This window comes from Gambusia affinis, linkage group LG06 (genome assembly GCF_019740435.1).
Source record: "Gambusia affinis linkage group LG06, SWU_Gaff_1.0, whole genome shotgun sequence".
Lineage (NCBI taxonomy): Eukaryota > Metazoa > Chordata > Actinopteri > Cyprinodontiformes > Poeciliidae > Gambusia > Gambusia affinis.
In genome coordinates, this window is record NC_057873.1 from 1,013,761 (window position 1) to 1,034,716 (window position 20,956).

General features: G+C 42.9%; 3 protein-coding genes and 1 long non-coding RNA gene across 5 annotated transcripts; 2 read left to right on the forward strand and 2 right to left on the reverse strand.

Annotated features, from left to right (window-relative positions):
- Positions 1-1,771: 1,771 nt before the first annotated feature.
- On the reverse strand, positions 1,772-6,507 carry LOC122833291 (zinc finger protein OZF-like). The gene is made up of 2 exons (XM_044120763.1): positions 6,141-6,507; positions 1,772-3,935 (listed from the first exon to the last, which is right to left on the reverse strand). The coding sequence occupies exons 1-2, from the start codon at positions 6,226-6,228 to the stop codon at positions 2,416-2,418; spliced, it is 1,608 nt and encodes a 535-aa protein (XP_043976698.1). The 5' UTR covers positions 6,229-6,507; the 3' UTR covers positions 1,772-2,415.
- A 4,929-nt stretch (positions 6,508-11,436) lies between these two features.
- Positions 11,437-14,813, reverse strand: LOC122833293 (cytochrome c oxidase subunit 7A2, mitochondrial). Its single transcript, XM_044120766.1, has 4 exons — positions 14,656-14,813; positions 12,884-12,970; positions 11,849-11,933; positions 11,437-11,596 (listed from the first exon to the last, which is right to left on the reverse strand). The coding sequence occupies exons 1-4, from the start codon at positions 14,668-14,670 to the stop codon at positions 11,538-11,540; spliced, it is 246 nt and encodes an 81-aa protein (XP_043976701.1). The 5' UTR covers positions 14,671-14,813; the 3' UTR covers positions 11,437-11,537.
- Positions 11,940-13,871, forward strand: LOC122833298. The gene is made up of 3 exons (XR_006370954.1): positions 11,940-12,107; positions 12,625-12,765; positions 13,671-13,871. It is a non-coding gene; the product is annotated as an uncharacterized LOC122833298 (long non-coding RNA).
- An 824-nt stretch (positions 14,814-15,637) lies between the features above and the next one.
- On the forward strand, positions 15,638-20,015 carry rnaset2l (ribonuclease T2, like). Of its 2 annotated transcripts, none has more exons than XM_044120764.1 (10): positions 15,638-15,732; positions 15,836-15,994; positions 16,383-16,595; positions 16,951-17,039; positions 17,146-17,203; positions 17,297-17,364; positions 17,966-18,079; positions 18,242-18,290; positions 18,607-18,681; positions 19,688-20,015. In XM_044120764.1, exons 3-10 carry the CDS (start codon positions 16,398-16,400, stop codon positions 19,865-19,867), a joined length of 831 nt encoding a protein of 276 aa, XP_043976699.1. In that variant the 5' UTR covers positions 15,638-15,732; positions 15,836-15,994; positions 16,383-16,397; the 3' UTR covers positions 19,868-20,015. The 2 variants fall into 2 exon arrangements, with proteins under 2 accessions (XP_043976699.1, XP_043976700.1); XM_044120765.1 differs by having other exon boundaries at positions 15,640-15,732; positions 16,951-17,018.
- The last annotated feature ends 941 nt before the right edge of the window (positions 20,016-20,956 follow it).

The following is a 20,956-nucleotide window of genomic DNA, read 5'->3' on the forward strand; positions in this document are numbered from 1 at the left end:
AGATGAAACTGAAGTTGTTTCAGTAGCTCAGCAGGAATCATCGTCTTTCTGTCAGCAGGATGTTTTTGTTAAACATTTCATGAGAGAAAAGAATCAGAATCTGTGAACTTTAAGGCCTCTGAGGTCGGAACCGGTTCTGTTACTTCAAGTAACTTTTCAGCAAGATAAAACAACCGACTTTGTTTTAAGTTAATTCTTAAACACGGATTTAAAAATGGAGCAAATTAAACATGAGAAAATATTTGAAGTGAAATAATCTGCCAGTAAACAAGAATTATTAAGTTAGTTTTGTTTTCTGTAACGTACTGAGATAACTGCTTGGTGTGTGTGTGTGTGTGTTTGTGTGTGTGTGCGTGTGTGTGTGTGTGTGTGTGTGTGTGTGTGTGTGTGTGTGTGCTGGACAGGAAGATAAAACGTCTTCATGCTGTTTTCTGCTGCGGAGCTTCAGGCGCCTCAGAAAACAGTTTTATTTTATTTCACTGCAGGTTTAGAGTCTAGAAGATTATGAGAAACAAAACTCAATATTTCAGGAAGTTTGTAATAAACTGACGACTTCCGGACCAGAACTGTATGGCAAGTCCATTTGTCATATATTTGTGCAGTCAGAGTCTTGGGTGTCACAGCGCCCCCAGGCGTCCATACAGAGTCATTACTCCAATCTATTCATCAATATTCTGATTTAGTATTTATTGATTTATTGGTTGTATTTTCACATCAAACTAAAGGAAAGAACCGAACGGGTCGGAACCAGAACAGTCCAGAACCATCTGAGCTGAGCTGACCCCGCATGGGGCCCAAATTCACCAACTGGCAGTAAATGAACCCAGAACCGAGCAACGGAAACCGGGTCCAGTTACTGTCATTGATTTATCAGGCTCAAACCAATAACTGATCAATTAATTCATCCGATTAAATAGATTGATCCGGTACGCAGACCTGAACCAGAACCTGGACCTGGTCCAGTTCACCTCCATTAATTTGGAGGTGAACCTGTAGGTTGGCCCCCCGAAGGCCTGAAGGTTGGCCCCCCGAGGGCCTGGAGGTTGGCCCCCGAGGGCCTGGAGGTTGGCCCCCGAGGGCCCGGAGGTTGGCCCCTGTGGTGTGAAGACCGATGCCTCGTTTCCACTGAGCGGTACGGTCCGGTCAGTGCAACACCGTTCGTTCCTGGACTGTGTGCGGGTCCACAGGTCAACGGTTCAGTCTGGTTACGGTGGAGCTACTGGCTTCTCACAGCACCAGTCGCTCACTGGGGACAGAAAAATGTCCCAGCTGGAGAGAAGCTGGAGACGTATCAGTACGTTATGTTTGTCTTGGCAGTACTGATACCTTGTTAGGAAACGTTTCCCTGGATACGGCAGAACCTAAAATATTCTACCGGCCCAACCCGAGTCGCTCAGTGGAGTCGAGGCATCTGCCCATTACTGGTATTGAGCTGAATGGGGAGTAAGTATCCTAGCTAACCAGCAGTTAGAGTGTTGATCAGTAAGGAGCAGAATATCTGAGAAGGTCCAGGATGGGAGGATTTGGGTGAAAGCAGCTGCTGTGGAGGAAATCCTTCCTGCTGCCATGTTGCTTCTTCTGCTCTGGTTTTGTCCAGTTTCAACGTTTGGTTAGCAGATCGTTACCAACAGTTAAACAACCTGGAGGATCAGCTGACAGCTCTGCTGGTTCATCATGGCTCCCTCTCAACTGGACCGCTCCAGAAGATCAAACTTTATTTGATCGTTTCCAAAACCCAGAACTCCTTTACAGAACAGATTTACTCACTCAGAATATTTCAGCTCTTTTATTGTCTTCAGAAAACAGAATGAGAATAAATGTAATTATTAACTTTCCGTCTGGACGGTTAGTTTTCCTTGACATAAGTTCTCATATATTCTTTTATTTTTCCTAAACTAAGACTTTGGCAAAACCATTTCATGCACCAGAGATTCATTCATGAGCAAAGATGAAAATCTTCTAAACATTTCATCACATTCATAGTTTAAGCTTTTAGTGAAAAAATGTTTCCTCTGCATGTTCTGCAGAAAAACCCGACGGATGAAACTCCAGAGGGTTTTAGAAATGAAGACATGTTGAAATGAAAGGACATCAAGTTCCCACAAACTCTGTGGGAACTTCTTCACCACGGCTCTCAACAGCTAGACGATAATATCAGAATATAGAACTAGAAATATTCCTCTGCAGCTGGATAATAAAGAATCATGCTGTAGGACTGGAGGGTGTCCTGCAACATGTTTCTGCTGAAACGGTTCAACTACCTCTGAGGTTCTGCTGATCAACCATCACTTGATTCAGCAGTAAGAAACCAGGGAGGGAACAGGAACCCGCAGCATGCCGGACCTGGAGGACGGACCGTTCCCACACCAGAAGAACCTCTGGCTGTGAGCCAGATGATTCCCCACAAGCAGAACTTTACTTCTGCCTGGTGTGGATCTTCATGTGAATATTTAAAGTCGACTTTTGTCGGAACCTCTGACCACAGACGTCACAGAAGAAAGGTTTCTCTCCCGTGTGGATCCTCAGGTGGTCGTTTAAGCTCGTCTTCAGGCTGAACCTTTGTTCGCAGAACTCACAGCAGAAGGATTTCTCCCCTGTGTGGATCCTCATGTGTCGGTTCAAATTGGACTTCCTGCCAAACCTTTGGCCACAGAAGCCGCAGCAGTACGGTTTCTGTCCGGTGTGGATCCTCTGGTGGATGTTCAGGTTGGACTTGCGGTCAAACCTCTGTCCACAGACGTCGCAGCAGAACGCCTGCTGCCCTGCATGGACTCTCATGTGAATGTTTAGATGAGTCTTTCGCTCAAATTTCTGTTCACAGACCTCACAGGGATAGGTCTCCTGTCCCGTGTGGATCGTCATGTGTCGGTTCAAAGTGGATTTCTGTCTGAACCTCTGTCCACAGAGGTCACAGCGGAACGCTTTCTGCCCGGTGTGGATCTGGATGTGTCTGTTTAAAGTGGTCTTCAGGCTGAAGGTCTGCCCGCAGACGTCGCAGCTGAACGGTTTCTGCCCCGTGTGGATCCTCTGGTGGTCATTTAAAGTCTTCTTCAGGCTGAAACTCTGCCCACAAACATCGCAGCGGAACGGTTTCTCCCCCGTGTGGATTCTCTGGTGATCGTTCAGCGTTCTCTTCAGGCTGAACCTCTGTCCACAGACGTCACAACAGAACGGTTTCTCCCCAGAGTGGTTCCTCACGTGAACGTTCAGACATTTCTTCAGACTGAACCTCTGTCCGCAGACGGGACAGCCAAACGGTCTCTCCCCCGTGTGGCTCCTGATGTGCTCGTTGAGGTAATGTTTCTTTTTAAAGGTTTTCCCACAGTCATCACAGATGAAACACTTCACTGTCACGGCGCTTCCAGTCCGGGACTCTGGAGCGCCGCTGTCCTTCCACTCTTTGCTCACGAGGTTCAGCTGGGAGTCAGGATGCGCCACACCATCATCCTCTTCATCGCTGACCTCAGTCTCTGAAGAGTTGGAGTCGTCGGCATGAATCCTGCTGGGTTCTGCTCCTCCACCATCCTCTGCTTTCATCTGCTCCGCTGAGCTGCTGCTGGGAACGTCTCCGTTCTCCTTCTGCTCTTCATGAAGCCGTGACAACAGAGGATCATCTTCCTCATCCTCACTCTTAACAATAACTTTGATGACTGGAAACCTGGTGGCGGCGTCGTCCAAGTTGTCTTCCTCCGGACCGATCCAGCGCTCCTCCTCCTCCTGCTTTATGTGGACGGGCAGCGGATCCTCCCGGTCCTCCAGGTCCTCCTGGTCCTCCAGGTCCTCCTGGTCCTCCCGGTCCTCCTGGTCCTCCCGGTCCTCCAGGTCCTCCTGGTCCTCCTGGTCCTCCTGGTCCTCCCGGTCCTCCAGGTCCTCCCGGTCCAGGTCGGGACTCTGTTCTTCTTTAACCAGCAGCTTCTGAACATCTTCAGGGAACACTGGAACACAGGAGCAGCGCCATGAAAACCCCTGCTTGTCATCAGGCCGGTGCAGTTTGGGTTCAGACTGATGTTTCTAAACTTCACTGAGTTAAAATGAATCAATACATAAAGCAGGTCCATTTACATCACGTCATCAGAACCACCTCCACTCTGCATGTCTCACATTTTAGTTAAATATGTTATTATGATTAATCTGACTTCTTTTCTTGTCACCATACACACAGTGTGTTTGTGGGCGGAGCTTCTGCGCTGCCTGTAATAATAACCCAGATATATTTCATTCTGGTTTCTGTCCTCTGCTGGGGTTCAAAACACTGAGCACTTCTTCTTTTTATGGCGGTTAGGGTTATTGCGCCCCCTACTGTGCGTGCGGGAGCCGTTCAGGTCGTTGCCCGTTCACACTGCAGAACCACACAGGTCTGGAAGTGACAACGGCCACGGCTAAAAAATCGGATTTGACATGAAATCGGATTTGGGTCACTTCAGGCTGCAGTGTGAACGCAGCTCAGAAAAACAGAGTTGAAGCTCATCCGATTCTTCAACAGAAGAATTTTACAGCTTTTCTCTGTATTTGAAACACTAGTGATGAAAAAGCAATGGCTCATCAAAAACAGATTTTGACTCAATTTCTATAAACTAACACAAACTGAGACTGAACAGGCAGTGGCATTTCATAAATGCCCAGTGAATCTAATTTGCATCAGACCTAAAGTTACATCAACAGTGTGTGAAAAGTTCAGATTTATAATCTCTAATTAGTTTAACATCCGACTGGAAGCTAAACCAGAAGTAATAAAGCTTTTTGTACAATTGAATATAAATTCAACTCCACTGTATGGCAGGCAGTTTCTACATAAAATCTCTGACACTGTAATTACATTCCAGATACCTAAAAATATGTTTTGACTAGACAAAGTCACCATATGACAGTCCTGAATGGTAATTTAAGATATATGAATTTATATTCTGAAATGGATGAAGAACTTCAATTACATGTCGACTGACCAAAATGTCTTGAATGGCGTCATTTTCAAAATGCTCCCCTCTTGAACCAAAAGTCTTCATACAACTTTTGATTCTAATCTAACTTAACTGTTAACTTAATCTAACCTTTAAGTTCGATTTTACTTAACAGTAAATCTAATGTAATTTAGCATTTACATAATTACAGTTACTTCAAATAGGTACTTTTCCTAGACAACATGTTTTTATATGCATCTTAATGAACTAATAATATGTCCTGTCATAAGGGTGATTCTCTGAATTCGATCATTTTTGGCTCTCAGGTTACTTTAAAATATCCCACATCTATTGAAGGATTCTCTGAACCTCCAAGAAAATATGTTTCCCCACTTTATGCATGAAATCCCAAACAGTTTTACCAATTTCTTTGTTGCTTAGGTTGTTTTAAATTCAACGGGACAATTTGATTCCTCTATGACTAGAACTCAGAATTAATAATTAATAATTAAACTAATTCTTCCAGTTCCTTTGAGATCACCTGTCCCTTGATGAAAATAACTAATTGTAAATATATTTTATTTGATTCTGAATCATAATAATTAGAATGATAAGTAGAATATGTGTTTTTCATTAAACGGGTATATTGTTACAGGGTTGAACAAAAACTGGAAGGACATAATTAAAAAGTTCTGTTTTATAAATAATTAATGTGTTTTTCTCATATTTATTTTATTTAGGTTAAAGTATTTTAAAAATGTCTATATTAGAAATAACTTGCAGTTAGTGGCTATTTTTATTTGTTTTATATTCATTGAAACATTAACACTGGTCAGTGGGGTCAAGCTCATTTGGCTGACCTCTACGCTTCAACAACCCATAACATTTTTCAAAACATAACTTTTTAAATATATATTTTATTACCAAGACACATGGATATTTCCATTTCTTTATTTTCTCAAAAAATGTGGTTTGCATTATATGAAAATCTTTTAGATAAACCTGAGACACAAAATGCACAGAATTCAAAGAATGAGCCATAAAATAATGTCAGATATCTGGAATATAAATGGGCTTTTATGTTAAAAAATTATGTCAACTTTTCTGTTGGGTTCCAATCTGCCACTCACAACATGGCGGCCGCGCTGACGTATCATTGCAGCAGAGCTGGGCAGCTTAGCTCTGCTCTCTGGGTGCGTAAAGCTGCAGCTAAACATCCAGAGCTGATAGAAGCATACAGACCTAATCTGTGAAGCCGGTCGAGCGGATTATAATCCACCTCCTGCTCCTCTGCTGCATCCAGTCGCTGTTTGACCTGCTGTCTCCACATCTCTGCTAGCTTTTCTCTCTCCAAACTTTCCTTTAACAGTTACTGAGCAGTTCCAGCTGAGCCTCAAACCGTTTCTCTTCTTTCCAGAGTTCACCAACTGCTGCTGTTTCTGTCTTACAGCTTTATTAACTCTCCCGCTGCTGCTCCGTGGACAGAAACCCGAGAAAACACGGAGGACGGCGCTCCTTCTTCTCCATCTTCTTCGTCTTGGGCAGCTTCTTTGTGTTTAATGGTGGACCGGAATGCCGCCTTGAGCTGCACACCGCCACCTGCTGTAGCGGAGTGTTTAGGACAGGATCCACCTAAAAATATTTAACCAACAAAGGAAAAATAACTGACTAAATAATTGGTCTTTGCTGTTTTGTGCCAGTTTGTGCCAGTTTGTGCCAGTAGTCCTCCTCATGTCTCAGGTTACTGCTGCTTCCATGAAAACTCTGTGCTTCACTATTTCTTTAAGTTCTGTTTTCATTTCTTCTTCTATTCCTACCTTTTTTAATTCTACATTTCCCAATAATAACAATTTTCTCTTACATTCACAATAAAGAAGAATTCAGTTTTGTTTGCTGAACTTTACGGTTCCTTTCTGTTTGGTTCCAACATGTGCAAATATTTTCCCCTCAGCTCTACATGAGCAGTGAGATGAAGTGGTAGGGAACGACAGGAAGCTGCTCTGGTCCAACATCTACGGAAGCCCAGAGCGACCATGAATTGGAGCAACTGAAGGTGGTTCTGATGAAAGGCTTTATTTTAGCGACTCTTCTCCAAACACGTCAGAATGCGATCTAGATATTCTGTTCAGATGAGAGGAAGGTCTCCAGCTCCAGTCCTCCAGGCCAAACGTCCTGCAGCGTCTGAATCCCAGCTTTCATCCAGCTCTGCAACAGGCTGGTGACCAGCAGGTTATTTGATCCAGGCGGATCAAATAAAAGCTGCAGGATGGCAGCCACTGAGGGCTGAGAGACATGATGAACAGCCCAACTCACCACAAGGTGGCGCTCCAACACAGGAGTTCTGCCTCCAGACTCAGCGGGATTATAAGCAGAGAAATCGGCTCTGAAACATAAAGCCAAGCAGTCTGGATCTGATCTGAAGCCACTTGCTGAGGTCATGACCCCAAACTAGGAATCTGAGATGTTAAGACGTCTGAGTTCCTCCTCTGTGTTTGGACCTGTTGGAGTTTCCTCAGTTTTACAACATCCTGGCCAAAACGGGAGCAAACCCTCTGATTCATCGACTCCTGCTTCATTTATCTGGAACCGGACAAATAATCTTCAATTCAGGCCACAAAACAATCTGGACTCTGCCTTTCAGCTAACAGACTCCTTCAGGACTCAGTTCTACAGGGTTCTGAACAGAATCCTGGTCCAAAATGCTCCACGACGTTTTCCATCAAGAGATGGACAGGATGAGGGAAAACTGCACTATATATATATATATATATATATATATATATATATATATATATATATATATATATATATATATATATATATATATATATATATATATATATATATATATATATATATGTGTGTGTGTGTGTGTGTGTGTGTGTGTGTGTGTGTGTGTGTGTGTGTGTCTGTATGAATGTAAAATGTTCGGTTTTTATTGAAACAGAATCAGTTCGGAGTAAGAAGTTTCAGTCTTCCAGACCTGATTGAGTCCGGCAGCAGAAACAAAGACATCCTGTCAACACGGTCAGGCGCCACTAGGGGGAGCCCTGCAAACACTCCATGAAACTGTACTGCATGTGTTTGGTCAAAATCAGGCTTGTAAAAAATAAGCACAGATGCAGGATTACATTAGTGCAGGATCAGTATTGGAATCAGTAAACCTAAAGCAGTCTGGACTGAGCCTGAGCTCCTTGGTCTGGATGTGAAATGAAGATCCTGATCCGGTTCCTCCAGACCGGATCAGACTGCTTCAGCGTCATTATCACGGTCCAGACTTCTGGCTTCTCCTGCTCTGGAAGCAGCATGAACACATCATGCATGATACATGCAGTACCTTGAAGTAGAGGACCAGAACCGGTCCCAGCAGAACCAGGGACCGGTTCAACCAGTCTGATGATCAACGCAGTCCGAGACTCTGAAACGGAATGAAACTCAATCATACATCTATCTGTAGATCTGATCATCAGTCCTCTCTGACCTCATGGACCCAGCAGGCGGCGGCTGCTCCACCTGCAGCAGAACCTCTGATGGGTCCAGGAGGTTCCTGGCGTAGGAACCTCTGATGGGTCCAGGATGTTCCTGGCGTAAGAACCTCTGATGGGTCCAGGAGGTTCCTGGCATAAGAACCTCTGATGGGTCCAGGAGGTTCCTGGACCGCGGGCGTAGAGAAGTTATGGGAGGAAACGTGGTAAACGCAGGTGGGCGTGGCCTGCAGCAGAAAACAGGAAGTGGTTGGAGTGATGAACAGCTGGCAGGGTGAGCTGGAGGAAATGATGCTGAAATCTGAGCCAATGGGAGCTCAGACCCCTGCTGTCTGGCTGAGGAGACCCCGTCACTGGGCATCAGGTTGAACTGCAGCTGCATGTGGTTCTTCCAGCTAAAGAACCAAAACTTCATCATTTTCAAATGCTTGTTGATGTTCATAAAAATCCCCAAATTGTAATGAAGTTCCTCTGATATGGAACTGTGAGTTTTATATAAAGTGCACTGTTTAAGAAACACATTAATTAAAAAAGGAAGAACGAGGAAGCTGCTGCTCAACTGACCTTCACTGGACTTTAGAAACCGGCTCACATAGCATCAATTCACTTTTTGTTACCTTTATCTTTCTACACTTATGATATTCTACTGTCTGGCATTAACCTATTCCTTATTTGTTTCTGTTTGTTACCTTAATAAGACCAATAAAGTCCAGACTGAAAGGGCCCCATCAGTGCAGTGGGACAAATTCCTCTGCTAAAGATTCAGGGAGTTTAAAATATCAATAAGACATGAAATAAAAGGCTGAATGTTTAGTTTTAGTGATCAGAGCAGCTTTTAGAGCTGTGAGATAAAAACCTGTGAATGTTTTGAGTTTCCATCCTTTAATCAGAACATCAAACATCCGCATGCAGATTTAAATCTGGTTTTAAACCAAAAGAAGTGGCTGAGAGAAAATCTTTTCTATTTCATGAAAGATTTATTTTTAAGACAAAACCTGCAGCCAGAAAATCTCCTAGTAAATATAATCCTTGTTAAATGTATTTATGTTAATATTATTTTTCTTCTTTAAAATGTTGTGAAATTATCAAAACAACTTAAAACTATTTTTCATGTGTTTTCTCCTGCAGAGTGAAGATTGATGTCTGACATGAAGCCAAACAGATTTATTATAACCAGTTTATAGTAACCAGTTTATTATAACCAGTTTATCATAACCAGTTTATTATAACCAGTTTATTATAACCAGTTTATTATAACCAGTTTATCATAACCAGTTTATAACCAGTTTATCATAACCAGTTTATAGTAACCAGTTTATTATAACCAGTTTATTATAACCAGTTTATAGTAACCAGTTTATTATAACCAGTTTATCATAACCAGTTTATCATAACCAGTTTATCATAACCAGTTTATCATAACCAGTTTATTATAACCAGTTTATAACCAGTTTATCATAACCAGTTTATTATAACCAGTTTATTATAACCAGTTTATAACCAGTTTATTATAACCAGTTTATAGTAACCAGTTTATTATAACCAGTTTATTATAACCAGTTTATAGTAACCAGTTTATTATAACCAGTTTATCATAACCAGTTTATCATAACCAGTTTATAACCAGTTTATCATAACCAGTTTATCATAACCAGTTTATTATAACCAGTTCATAACCAGTTTATTGTAACCAGTTTATAACCAGTTTATAACCAGTTTATTATAACCAGTTCATAACCAGTTTATTATAACCAGTTCATAACCAGTTTATTGTAACCAGTTTATTGTAACCAGTTTATTATAACCAGTTTATTATAACCAGTTTATAACCAGTTTATTATAACCAGTTTATCATAACCAGTTTATCATAACCAGTTTATTATAACCAGTTTATAACCAGTTTATAACCAGTTTATCATAACCAGTTTATCATAACCAGTTTATTATAACCAGTTCATAACCAGTTTATTATAACCAGTTTATTGTAACCAGTTTATAACCAGTTTATCATAACCAGTTTATCATAACCAGTTTATTATAACCAGTTCATAACCAGTTTATTATAACCAGTTTATTGTAACCAGTTTATTGTAACCAGTTTATTATAACCAGTTTATTATATCCAGTTTATTGTAACCAGTTTATTATAACCAGTTTATAACCAGTTTATTATAACCAGTTATTTTAAACAGTTTATTGATTTATTGTAACGATGAGGCACTTAGATATTTATTTCAGACTTTGCTTTGCGTTGATTGAAAGAAAATGAAAATTTGGGGAGAAAGATGATTTATGGTCAGGATGTAGAAATGAATAAAAAGTTGGTACATTTCTACTCATTAAGGGTGAGAATCATCTAAAGATGTGAAACAAACTGAAATCTGTCACAAAGAGCTACAGCATGTTGTGTTTACATCACTGAGCTCCATCAGTTCATTAAAACAGCAGCAATTCAACCGTCAACTCAAGGAAGTTCAGAAAACAATCATTTCAGTTCATATAAAGATTCCATCTGGTACTTGTTAATTATAGGTCAAAGGTTTATGCTTATTAAAGTTTCTAAGGATTACAGTCTTTGACTTTCAGCATTCACTCCTCCTGACCAGCAGGGGGCAACAGCAGAAAATCACTGGCAATGTGCTGTTGACTTTATAGCAAACCCTCATCCCCAGCATGCATGTGGCCACAGTGGAGAGGAAAAACTCGCCGCTAACAGGAAGAATCCTCCAGCAGCTCTTTTACAGGAAGTTGAGAATCCTAACTGGACTTCCTGTCACATGATCCTTTTGGAACAAAGTCCATTTTCCAGCCCTAGCTTCTGGGCTAATGCTACAAAATATGCAAAGAAATGTTTACAACATTTCTCACTTTTATTAAATTTCATTATTTAGCAGAATTACTGATTCAAATCTTCTGACTTTAGTCGGCCATCTTAAGGGTTTTTGTAGCTTCTTTAGCAAAGAACCTTGATAAATCTGTCGGAGTTTGAAATTTGAGTTTTTCCTCTGGTTGATTAGTTTTCCGGCTGACTGACAAGAAACCAAACAGACACAGAAGAACTGAGCAACTTTATTTCCTCCTGCTTTCAGACCAGCATCAGAGATGAAGGTTCAGTTTAGCGTTGCTGCGTTGCCGCGTTGCGTTGCCGATCATCTCATTCCTTCTTCTGAGGCATGGAGGCAACAAGCAGCCAGTAGAGGGAGTAGCAGGTTCCTGCAGGGAACAGAAGTGAGTAGAAGAAGAACCTCAGCGAGTTTAAAAACCAACATCAATAAAACGAGTAACATGGAGAAAATATGACTTTAAATATGAGCCTCTATCTTTCTTTCTCTTTAAATAATCAAAATTATTGGAGATCAGCAGCAGTGCTCAGAAAGGTGGTTGTCATAGCAACCGCCCCTGGGCTGGAAGCAGAACATTTCGTTTAGTCTGTCGATGCGGCTTGTTGAAACGGTCGGTTCTTACCGGCGACAGTCAGCAACATGGTGGCCCGGTACAGCAGGACGTCGCTGGTTCCGCCCTTGATATGGACCGGCAGCCCGTTGTCTTCCTGTAACCATGGAAACCACAGGGGGACATCAGGTGGCGATTAGAGGATAGTTCTTCATTTCTGACATGTTTTTAATACAAACAGCCCAGAAAGCCTCAGTTTGCTAAAGAACAGACTTCCTGTCTGAGACGAGCTTCAGCCAATCAGAGAGGACGACAGACTGCGACACGATTGGTCAGCTTCCTGCTAAAGACGGGTCAAAAGTTTCAAATTCATGTTCCGAGTTTAGATCTCATTAAGAGCTATGAACGTGTTAATGCTAAATAATCCAGGAGAATCAAACTGCATGTGGACCAACAGCGCCTCCTGCAGGTCGCTGAGGTCACAGCGCGGCTCTGCAGAAAACAGCTTTCAAACAAAGAGTAGACAAAACTAGGATAAAACGGAGTTATTGATATTGGATTAATTATCCTTCCACTGAAGCTCAACAGTTAATATTAATATTAATATTTCTGACTCAACGTTTCAAACGAAGTGACTCTTTCAAACCTTCCTGAATATGAAACCTAAAAATCTCCGTTTTCTTATTTCTTCTGAAACAATAAAACTATTTTTGAAAATGTTCACATTTCCATTTGAACTTTGCAAAGTTAATCGTTGAGATTAATCTGAATAATCGAGTTTTGAAATCGGTTGACAGCAAAACTAAAAGATGAGATGAGAGTCAATATAACTCTTCATTTTGCCACAGAGGGCCGGAAGAGCAGCAACTTTGGACCGCGCCGTCTCCATGGCAACCAGTAGACCTGATCACCATGGCAACTGGTGGTTTAGGAGCCTCGGAGGTAAAAACCTGGAGTTTCTGAACTCCTGGTGGAAAAGTGTCACTCAGGTATCTGAACCTCCTGGATCAGAATATTTACTGGTTTCTCTCGACCCGACCCGGTTCAACGGATCAGATCAGTTACTGTTGTTCTGATGGTTCTGTGGGTCTTCTGGTCCGGTCTCACCTGGAAGAGTTTCTGCGCCTCAGGAACTTTATTCTTCAGGTTCCTGCTGGAGCTGCTGAAGGCCCGGACGGCCGCCACCGGAACCTTCTGGAAACAGAAACGGTACCGGGTCAAATCTGGTTCAGCCGCACTAATCAGCTCTTCCTCAGCACGCAAAATGTTCTGCAGGTTCTCTAATAGCTGATCAATAACTACGATCTGGGACCAATGAATAGAGACTGATCGATCAATAGAGACTGATTGATCAATAGAGACTGATCGATCAATAGAGACTGATCGATCAATAGAGACTGATCGATCAATAGAGACTGATCGATCAGCAAGTTCCTGTTTCTGTCGTAGTTTTGAGAAAATTTAAATATTTTTCTTTCAGGATTTTGTGTTTTTTGTAATTTGTTAATTGTTTGTTTTCCCTTCAGGATAATCTGGAACAGAAATGAAATGATAATCCAGATTATTTATTCTGGAGTAATCTGAGCTCCGGTTCTGCTTCTGGATTCATCCAAGCCCGACAGATGGAGTTCTAATCCATTCTGGTTCTGGTTCTGTTCATGTTCTGGTTCTATCGGATCATTTCTTCCCGTCCTGTTTAAATATTGTTTCCAGATCGGATCTAATCTGGATCAACTTTCCTAGAACTGAACTGAATGGGTTAAATAAACAAAGTACTGATGCTGCAGTGGCCTAGTCAAAGTCCAGTCCTGAAGAGAGCTGGGCTTTGACTAGGCCAAGCTGGAGCAAAACCTACACTGTCTCTTTAAGAACCTGCATGTCTCTCTGTTCACAGGAAGGTCAGACTGGACAGCTGGGGGCGGGACGTTCTGCACAAGAGCCAATCCCGTCGCAGTAACACAACACCAGAACCAATCAGAGAGCAGAACTCGTCCTGAAGGTCCAAACAAACAAAACAGCACAAAGTTCAGCTGAGGGTCATCAGCTGACCAGAACCAGAACCAGACCGACTGGGTCTCACGGGGTTAAAGGTCATTAAGGTGGAGAAATTCAGAAAAAGATCTTTAGAAATAAATTTACTTTTTTTCCATGAAATTTGAATCAGAGATTTCAGATGAAAACTTTTTACTTTAAAGGATTTATGACAAACTTTGATCTGAAAACAAGAGACAGAAATTAACAGTGTTAACCCTGAAGGTTCTGGACCGGGTCAGAGCTGCAGAACCAGAACCTGAACAGAACCGGGGCAGAAAGACAATCCGGTTCCTGTCAATTCTGCAGGAGCAGAAAATAATTTCCTCTGAAGCTGCTGAGAAGTTTCTGCTTTTTTGTGACACTAAAGTTTTTCAGAAAACTGGAGGTGGAGCTCTAAGCAGTTCATGTCCAGCATGTGGGGGGTCTGCAGAGCTGCTAGCTAGCTTTTCCATGACCTTTGACCTGTAGCAGTCATGGGTGGAGGGTCATGACCCTCTCTGCTGACTGGGTCCCTGGAGTCCAGACCGGTTCTGGTTCCGTCCACACTGTGACTCAGACAGAGGAAGAGGAGGAGGAATGGGACAGGCTAATTCCTGGAGCCGTCCGGCTGCAGTTTAAATGTTTATAACAAAACATGAAGAGTTTCCTGTGTGTGAGCCGCAGGCCGCCGTCATGGCGGACGTGCGGCGCTGCACTCGGCCCAGCAGGTGAGCAGCAGGTGTGTGTCTGAGGTAGAACCTGCAGCCGGCGCTCCGGCTCGGATCATATCTAACCGGGTCAAAGTTCACCTCAAACCGATCACAAGACAGAAAAAACAAGAGAACAAGAAGAAGAGCTGCGCTCACCAGAAGGCGATTCATGTCGAGCTGCTGCCTGCGTTACCTTGACAAGGACACACACACTCACACACACTTCCTGGCTGTCGGAGAGTTTCTGCCAAACTACGATCAGCTGCAGAGGCCAAACCGCCTGCAGGGAGGGAGAGCGACAGCTGCACACACACACACACACACACACACCCACACACACACACACACACACACACACACACACACACACACACACAGTGTCCCTGCTGGAGATATTTACTGCCCTGCCTGCAGCTCAGCTGACAACAACAGTATGGCTGCCACGGAGAGAGAACCGCTTCAGTTCTGGTCCTGGTTCTGGTCCTGGTTCTGGACTGAGCCAGACCAGGATTCAAACCTGCTCAGGATTCAAACCCCTGGTACCACTGCTTGCCAGGCAGCAGTGGTACCAGCCAGGTTCTGCTGGTCTGCAGGACATTTGGACTTTTCAAACTGCTGAAATTGTTTTGTGCTAAAACTTTCTTGCTATTATATATTAATCAGTTTAAAGGTCAAGAGGTCAACCTCCTCCCTGTCTCCCATCACCCCCTAAACCTTACTGTTGGTGTCAAATGTTTGTGCTGCAAATATGTCAGTTTGTACCGCTATCACTTTAAAGATATTAATAAAGAAAAATGGAGGGCTGCACAGTGGTGCAGTTGGTAGAGCTGTTGCCTTGCAGCAAGAAGGTCCTGGGTTCGATTCCCGGCCCGGGGTCTTTCTGCATGGAGTTTGCATGTTCTCCCTGTGCATGGTGGGTTCTCTCCGGGTTCTCCGGCTTCCTCCCACAGTCCAAAAACATGACTGTCAGGTTAACTGGTCTCTCTAAATTCTCCCTAGGTGTGTGTGTGTGTGTGTGAATGGTTGTGTGTCTCTGTGTTGCCCTGCGACAGACTGGTGACCTGTCCAGGGTGACCCCGTGACCCCGCCTCTCACCCAAAACGTAGCTGGAGAGGAACCAGCAACCCTCCTGACCCCATCAGGGACAAAGATGACCAGAAAATTGATGGATGGATGGATGGAATAAAAAAATGTCAAAGGTCACCAGAGGTCAACCAAAATCAAACAACATTGGTATCAATCAACTCTGCTGTTTCTGCTGCTTTGTGCAGCAGCCATTATGCCATTATTTCCTAAATGTCGACCTCTGAAAACATTTCATTAATATCTTTGAAAGGAGAGGTTCTGTTGGTTCTGGAGGCCCGACCCGGATCAGCCCCTGGGTTCTGGTTTTGGAGGAAGTGTGAATCAAAGCTCTTTTTATAGTTTGTGAAAGTGGCTCTGCTGAGGGGAATCGTCTCACTTCTTCATTTCCAGCCGACGGAGACGCAGATCGGTGAGTTCTTCAGATTCTGTTCTTCAACAAAAACACATTTTAAATCTGATCCAGTCGCTGAAATCAGGGAAACAAGAAGCTTTCTTATCTTCATTTATTCAAACTTCTGCAGGTTTGGATTCAAAATGTTTTTATTTAACCCAGAAGTTTGTTTCTGATGGGAAATGAAGGAGAGTTTTAATGAAACAAGACGATCTGCTTCGGATAAAATCTTTAAAGATTGAGAATCTACTCATATCTTGTCAGATAATCAACAGAATCAAAACTTGTTGTCATGTTTCTGATGCTTTGTCTGGAGGAGGACGGTCTCTCTTGCGCCCCCCACAGGCTCACTCCTGTTCCTCTCAGAGGACCTGAATCTGAATCTGTGGGGTGTGAATACTTTCAGCTCCCGCAGACCCAGATGTCCCGCTCAGTGCTGCCCCTGCTGGTCACTCTGAGTCCGGCTCTTCTCTTCCTGCTGCTCCCTCGCGGCTCCGTGACGCAACAGGAACTGTGGGAGGACTACAAATATGGCCGCCACAGCGCCGAACCGCTGCAGCACAACTGCAGCTGGAGATGCATGGTGTTCACCCTGCAGTGGCCGGGGGGGTTCTGCCAGGTGCGTGATGTCATCATGATGATCATCATCATCATCATCATCATCACAGAATCAGAAATAAAGAAGGAAAGCAGGAAGGTCAAATCAAAGAAAGAAAAACAAACTGATCTGATGATGAATTAGAGACTGAATTCAGATTCTCGCTGGGAAAAATTAAATATTCACAATGTCAGAAAGATTTCCCATTTATTTCATATTAATCCTACTGAGAAAAGCTATCAGGGAAATTAGAACTTAATTAATGTGTGAGGTCAGACACTGATGTGGGACAAGAGGGTTGACGACCGGCATGTTTTAAATGAGGACAGAAACATGAGATTTCTGCTAACGTCCCGTTTCTATTTGCTTCCATCAGTCTTTGTACAAAGAGACTCAGTGCACGATTCCTGAGAACATCAGCAGCTGGACCATCCACGGCCTCTGGTACCAATCCTTCAGCTACCAGCTGAGTCATTTCCTGTCTGTCGCTTTATGAATGAATGGGTTAAAAAATGGGCCGTCGGTCAGGACGCTCCAGAAGAAGCTCATGTTCCTGTTTGCTCGATTCCAGGCCTCTCCACGTCCAGTCCTGCTGCACCTGCTGGCCCATCTTCTACTCTGACCTCCAGGTGATTCCCAGATGGGACCCATTTCCTCCAAACAACATCGTCCTCTTCCTGTAGAGGGCGATGTTTCTGTAAAAATTCTGATTTATGTTCCAGGAGGTGGAAGAGGAGCTGTTGGAGTTCTGGCCATCGCTCCTGAAAAACAAATCGTGCTTCCGTTTCTGGTACGCAGCGTGTTTCTGTAGTTCCACTTCCTGTCTGAAGGAGGCGGAGTTCCTGTAGTTTCTGTCTCTTCCTGTAGGGGGCGCTGTCACGCAGCTTTACCCATTGAATATTCCTCTTAAATTTTTAATTCTTGTTTGGACTTTGATTTTCTGGTGGAAATACAGGAAACAGGAATTAAATGTATTTTATTTTAATTCTGTTTATTTCAAAGTGCTGACCCTCAATAAACAAACAGCTCAGATTTTCATTCAGTTCCCAGAATATCAGCACAAACCCAATTGTATTTTTTGCCTCATTCTTTTTTGTTTATATGTTTGAAATGAAGGTTTTGCTCATTGTTTCAAGAAATATTAAACATTTCCTATTATTTTCGTAATTTATATTGATCCAACTAAACTGAACAATCCTTGGTTTGTGATTTGATATTTTATCTAATTACTGTGGAGTCGTTGAATAACTACTCAGTTTTTCTGTTATAGTCTTGTACTGTATACAGTAGTTTTGTTTCGTTAATCTTGTTTGCAACATGTTGTAAACACTGTAAAAACCTTTTTGTGTGTTAAAGGCTGCTTCTATTCTATGATCTGATTTGTGTGGCAGGAAGGAGGAATGGCTGAAACACGGCTCTTGCGCTGCGTGTGTTGAAGGATTCAACTCTCCTCTGAAATATTTCCAGATCTGCCTGAAGCTGCGCCACCAGTTTGATCTGTACAGGTGAGCGTTACTGCAGCGCCCCTAGTGGCCACCATGCAGATTTCACTGGCAGGCTCATTTTAGGAATAAAATAGAAACGTTCATAAATGTTCCACACATTTTCTCTGAAATGATGAAGTTAAATAATGAGACAGTAGAATCTGTTTGTGTTTTGTGCTGCAGGATGCTGGCGGAAGCAGGAATCACTCCGTCCTGTGACCGACTCTACAAGGTAAAATCTTTTCACCCAGGAGCTCACATCACATTAGGCCAACATTAACCCGCAGAAAATTTAAATAGATGTTCCAGAGAGACAAAAAACAAGTTTGATTATTAAATTTTAAAATGTAATTATCTTTTTCTCCTCTGGGGTTGATTTTATGTTTTGCCTCCAAGATGAAAAACGTTTGACAAAAGCAACAGTTTTATTTTCTATATCTAGAATTAATCTGTTAGGATTTGGACCATTGAAATGGTTTTTACTGTCTGTGAGCAAACCGCAGCTTTACTGATTTTCTGGGTTTGTGTTGGTTCTGGTTCCGGTCCAGGTTGCGGAGCTGCAGCAGGTCCTGCTGCCGCATGTCGGAGAGAGACATGAGATCCAGTGCGTCAAAGACCAGCAGGTGATTCACATTCAGAGGAAACCTGCCGAATCCTCACAAATATTCAAACAGAATCAGGAGAGCAGATTCTGATTCAGTCAGAAACGATTCAATAATTCACACAAAACCAGCAGATCCTCTGATTTTTTTCACGCTGATGCAGATTTGTGCATTTATTGCAAAATTTCCGCAGAAATGGTAAATAAAAAAAACTTCGGCTTTTATCGATGCTAACTCCAACCAGCAGGGTGCAGCATTTCTCCGCTGAATCAGTCCGGCTTGATGTCAAGTTATAACAAGAAGTCGAATTGATCATATATTGCAAAACCAGTTTTTATATTCGCAAAATCAGAGACTTTAATGTGGAAATAAAAATAATTTTCACTGATAACAGCAGCTTGATGCTTCAGAACGTTCCTGGTGACCCACAGAGGAACCGGATCAGCTGAATCTGACCTAATCAAATTGGGCCGGATCCTCAGCACATCTCATAAAACCTGCTGCCGACCCCGTCCGGTTCCAGAACCGCTGGTCCAACTGGATCCTTCAGCGATCTGGTTGCCCTGGCGACAAAATAGAAACACTTGCAGCTGTTTTTCCAGTGATGTCCGGGACGTTTAAGGTCCAAAAGAACAAACAGAACCGCCAGCTGGTGTTGGTTAAACAGTCAGGATGAAATTCTCCTGATCGGTCCAATCAGGTTCCGGTTCTACTGGGTTCCTGAGGCCCGATCTCTGCAGCAAGAACTAAAAGAAACTAAGAGAGTTCTGAAACTAAACTCCGGTTCTGAACAGAGTTTAGTTTCAGAACATCGAGTCCAGTAGAGTTCAGAACCCGAACAATGATCCGACAGGAAGTCAGAATCTCAATAGAACTTTAGCAGAATCTCAGCAGAACCTTACTAGAACCTCAGCAGAACCTTACCAGAACCCATTAGAGAGTCTGAAACAAAGATTTCCTCCAACAGAATCAGAACCGGTTTAGTGTAAAGATGAACAGAATCTGAATTTTTCTTCTTTTCCTGCAGGACAGGCAGGTTCTGTTCCAGGTGAAGGTCCAGCTGACCCGGAACCTGACTGTCGGCTGTGGTCACCATGGCGACGGCGGGCTGGGACCCGGACCCTCTCCGGGCCACCCCTGCCCTCCAGACGCTCCTCTCTACTACTTCCCCATCAACCACCAGGAACCGTGGCGGCCCTGTGGCTGACCCGGCCCGGCCCGATCCGAGATGTTCTGGAACGTCCTGCTCTGCTTTCCCTCCAGTTCGGACTCGGAACCGCTCAGAATCAGATCGATGTTTGTTTTCGCTAAGCAGCATTAACTCTTGTTCAATCTAATAAAAGGCTCCAACAGTCCGGTCCACTTTGTTCTGGCAGAACCTCACAGAACACGCTTCGGTTCTGATCCAACGGCTCGCATCCAAACCCAACAAACCCAAAATTCTGATCATTCTCCTTCATGGTGAGAAAATGTGGAACAAACAGGCTTCCTTTCCGGTCCGGTCCGGTCCGGTCCACTTCCTTTACGATGCTCCTAACTCTGCTACCTTCAGCTCTGATGAAAATGCTAAATATAAAAAATAAACTTTGATTTCAGTTAGAAATTGGTCACTGTCTCTTTAAGAAGCACAGCGACGCTCCTCCATGATGCCGTTTACAAACAATCATCTTCTGCTTTTATTCAAGGACCCAAACAAACGTTCAAGTGTGACTTTAGCTCATTATTAGTTTTAACTGTTTAATTACATTCCAGGAGAAAAACTCAAATAAAAATGATAGAAATATTAACGACGATAATCCAGGATGTTGATTTACAGCAAACGAATCAAAAAAGAGCAAAAGACGTCAGTAACTTTGACATTAGTAAACATGAAGCTCTGAGATTTCCACAAAAAATTTAAGGTTTGCTCCATTTTCTCCCTTTTTAATAATAATAATAATAATCATCTCTTTCCACTGAAAGACAGAACGAATGTTTCTATCCAAAGTGCAGTTAAAGTTTTCCCTTTGTCCTGAGTTCTGCTGATGTGCCGCCATCTGCTGGTGAAATGTGGAACAACAGAAAGACAAACATCACAGGTTCAGCTGCTTTTCATTTGTATTTCAGATAAAACTCGTCCTTTACTTCCAGTTTTCATTATTTCTTTATCTTGGATGAAACCTGAAAAAAGGGGTAGGAATACTTTCCCCTGCTCTCCATCAGAACCCGTCCGACCCGCTTCCTTCAGAACCACATTTCACTCTTGGATGATGGCTTCCTCCAACCAGTAAAACTCAAATGAAATCGCTTCCAGATT

What these genes read in the sequence shown, in the direction of transcription:
- LOC122833291 (XM_044120763.1), bottom strand. Translation starts at nt 6,228, where the DNA reads ATGTGGAGACAGCAGGTCAAACAGCGACTGGATGCAGCAGAGGAGCAG. An exon ending in CGACCGGCTTCACAGATTAG is followed by an intron (nt 3,936 to 6,140) that starts GTCTGTATGCTT and finishes CCTGTGTTCCAG; the next exon opens with TGTTCCCTGAAGATGTTCAG.
- LOC122833293 (XM_044120766.1), bottom strand. An exon ending in AGGCGCAGAAACTCTTCCAG is followed by an intron (nt 11,934 to 12,883) that starts GTGAGACCGGAC and finishes CCATGGTTACAG; the next exon opens with GAAGACAACGGGCTGCCGGT. An exon ending in CATGTTGCTGACTGTCGCCG is followed by an intron (nt 11,597 to 11,848) that starts GTAAGAACCGAC and finishes TGTTCCCTGCAG; the next exon opens with GAACCTGCTACTCCCTCTAC.
- rnaset2l (XM_044120764.1), top strand. Translation starts at nt 16,398, where the DNA reads ATGTCCCGCTCAGTGCTGCCCCTGCTGGTCACTCTGAGTCCGGCTCTT. An exon ending in TCTTCTACTCTGACCTCCAG is followed by an intron (nt 17,204 to 17,296) that starts GTGATTCCCAGA and finishes TTTATGTTCCAG; the next exon opens with GAGGTGGAAGAGGAGCTGTT. An exon ending in AGTGCGTCAAAGACCAGCAG is followed by an intron (nt 18,682 to 19,687) that starts GTGATTCACATT and finishes CTTTTCCTGCAG; the next exon opens with GACAGGCAGGTTCTGTTCCA.